Here is a 791-nt window from a genome sequence, read left to right on the forward strand (position 1 = left end):
CCTGCCTCCCGCTCCCCGCAGCCTAGCAGCGCTGATGCCGGTGGGGCGGGGAGAGTAGCGCCGTGAGGCCTCCTCTCCCTTTCTGTATGTAAAAAAACCTGCCTCTGGTCACCACACGCACGAAAATGCCGGTTCCTGTGAGCAAACCCCAGCGCAGCCCCGCGGGTTGGCTGGAGAAAAGGCCCTTGCCTGTCACCTCCAGGCCCCTGGGCACGGTGGTGCCTTGCTGCCAGTTTTTAAGTTGTGGGCGCTTGCTTCGTACTCACCAAACAAGAGATGTGCCTTGTGTGAAGTTTTCAGATCACGAGGAGCGGCTATCTGGAAGCGAGAGGGAGGAGGATGAGGACGATGTTGAGGCTGCCCTGAAGAAGGAGGTTGGCCAGATCCGCGCCTCGACAGAGCAGAAGCTGCGGCGGTTCCAGTCGGTGGAGAGCGGCGCCAACAACGTGGTCTTCATCAGAACCCGGGGCATAGGTGGGACATCAACCAACGCTGCGTAATGCTGTGGGGATAAACTGCTCTGAGCAGTGTTAGTCAAAGGCCACAGAGCGTGACTTCCAAGGAACCTGTGTGTACCAAACAAATACAGGATTTCCCCTTCCCTTTGGTGTTGCCACTGAATTTTGTCATTAGTGGAGTTGCTAAAGGTAGAGGAATCTGCTTTGACAAAATAATCTTTGATTATCTAGTTTTGGTATAGTAAAACAACTCTTTACAGAAAAGGATTTGAGGCTGACAGCAGTGCAGCCAAGCATGCATTTCCCCAGCTTATTATTTGGGGGGGGGGGGGG

General features: G+C 54.5%; 1 protein-coding gene across 1 annotated transcript in view; it reads left to right on the forward strand.

The window, feature by feature from the left end:
* The first annotated feature begins 125 nt into the window (after nucleotides 1–125).
* Nucleotides 126–791, forward strand: part of THUMPD1 (THUMP domain containing 1) — a 3,343-nt gene continuing 2,677 nt past the window's right edge. The window contains exon 1 of the mRNA XM_009281681.2: nucleotides 126–474. Coding sequence (XP_009279956.1) covers nucleotides 126–474 — 349 coding nt within the window. The remainder of the gene's footprint in view (nucleotides 475–791) is intronic.

This window comes from Aptenodytes forsteri, unplaced genomic scaffold (genome assembly GCF_000699145.1).
Source record: "Aptenodytes forsteri isolate BGI_AS27 unplaced genomic scaffold, ASM69914v1 Scaffold84, whole genome shotgun sequence".
In the NCBI taxonomy this organism is placed as follows: domain Eukaryota; kingdom Metazoa; phylum Chordata; class Aves; order Sphenisciformes; family Spheniscidae; genus Aptenodytes; species Aptenodytes forsteri.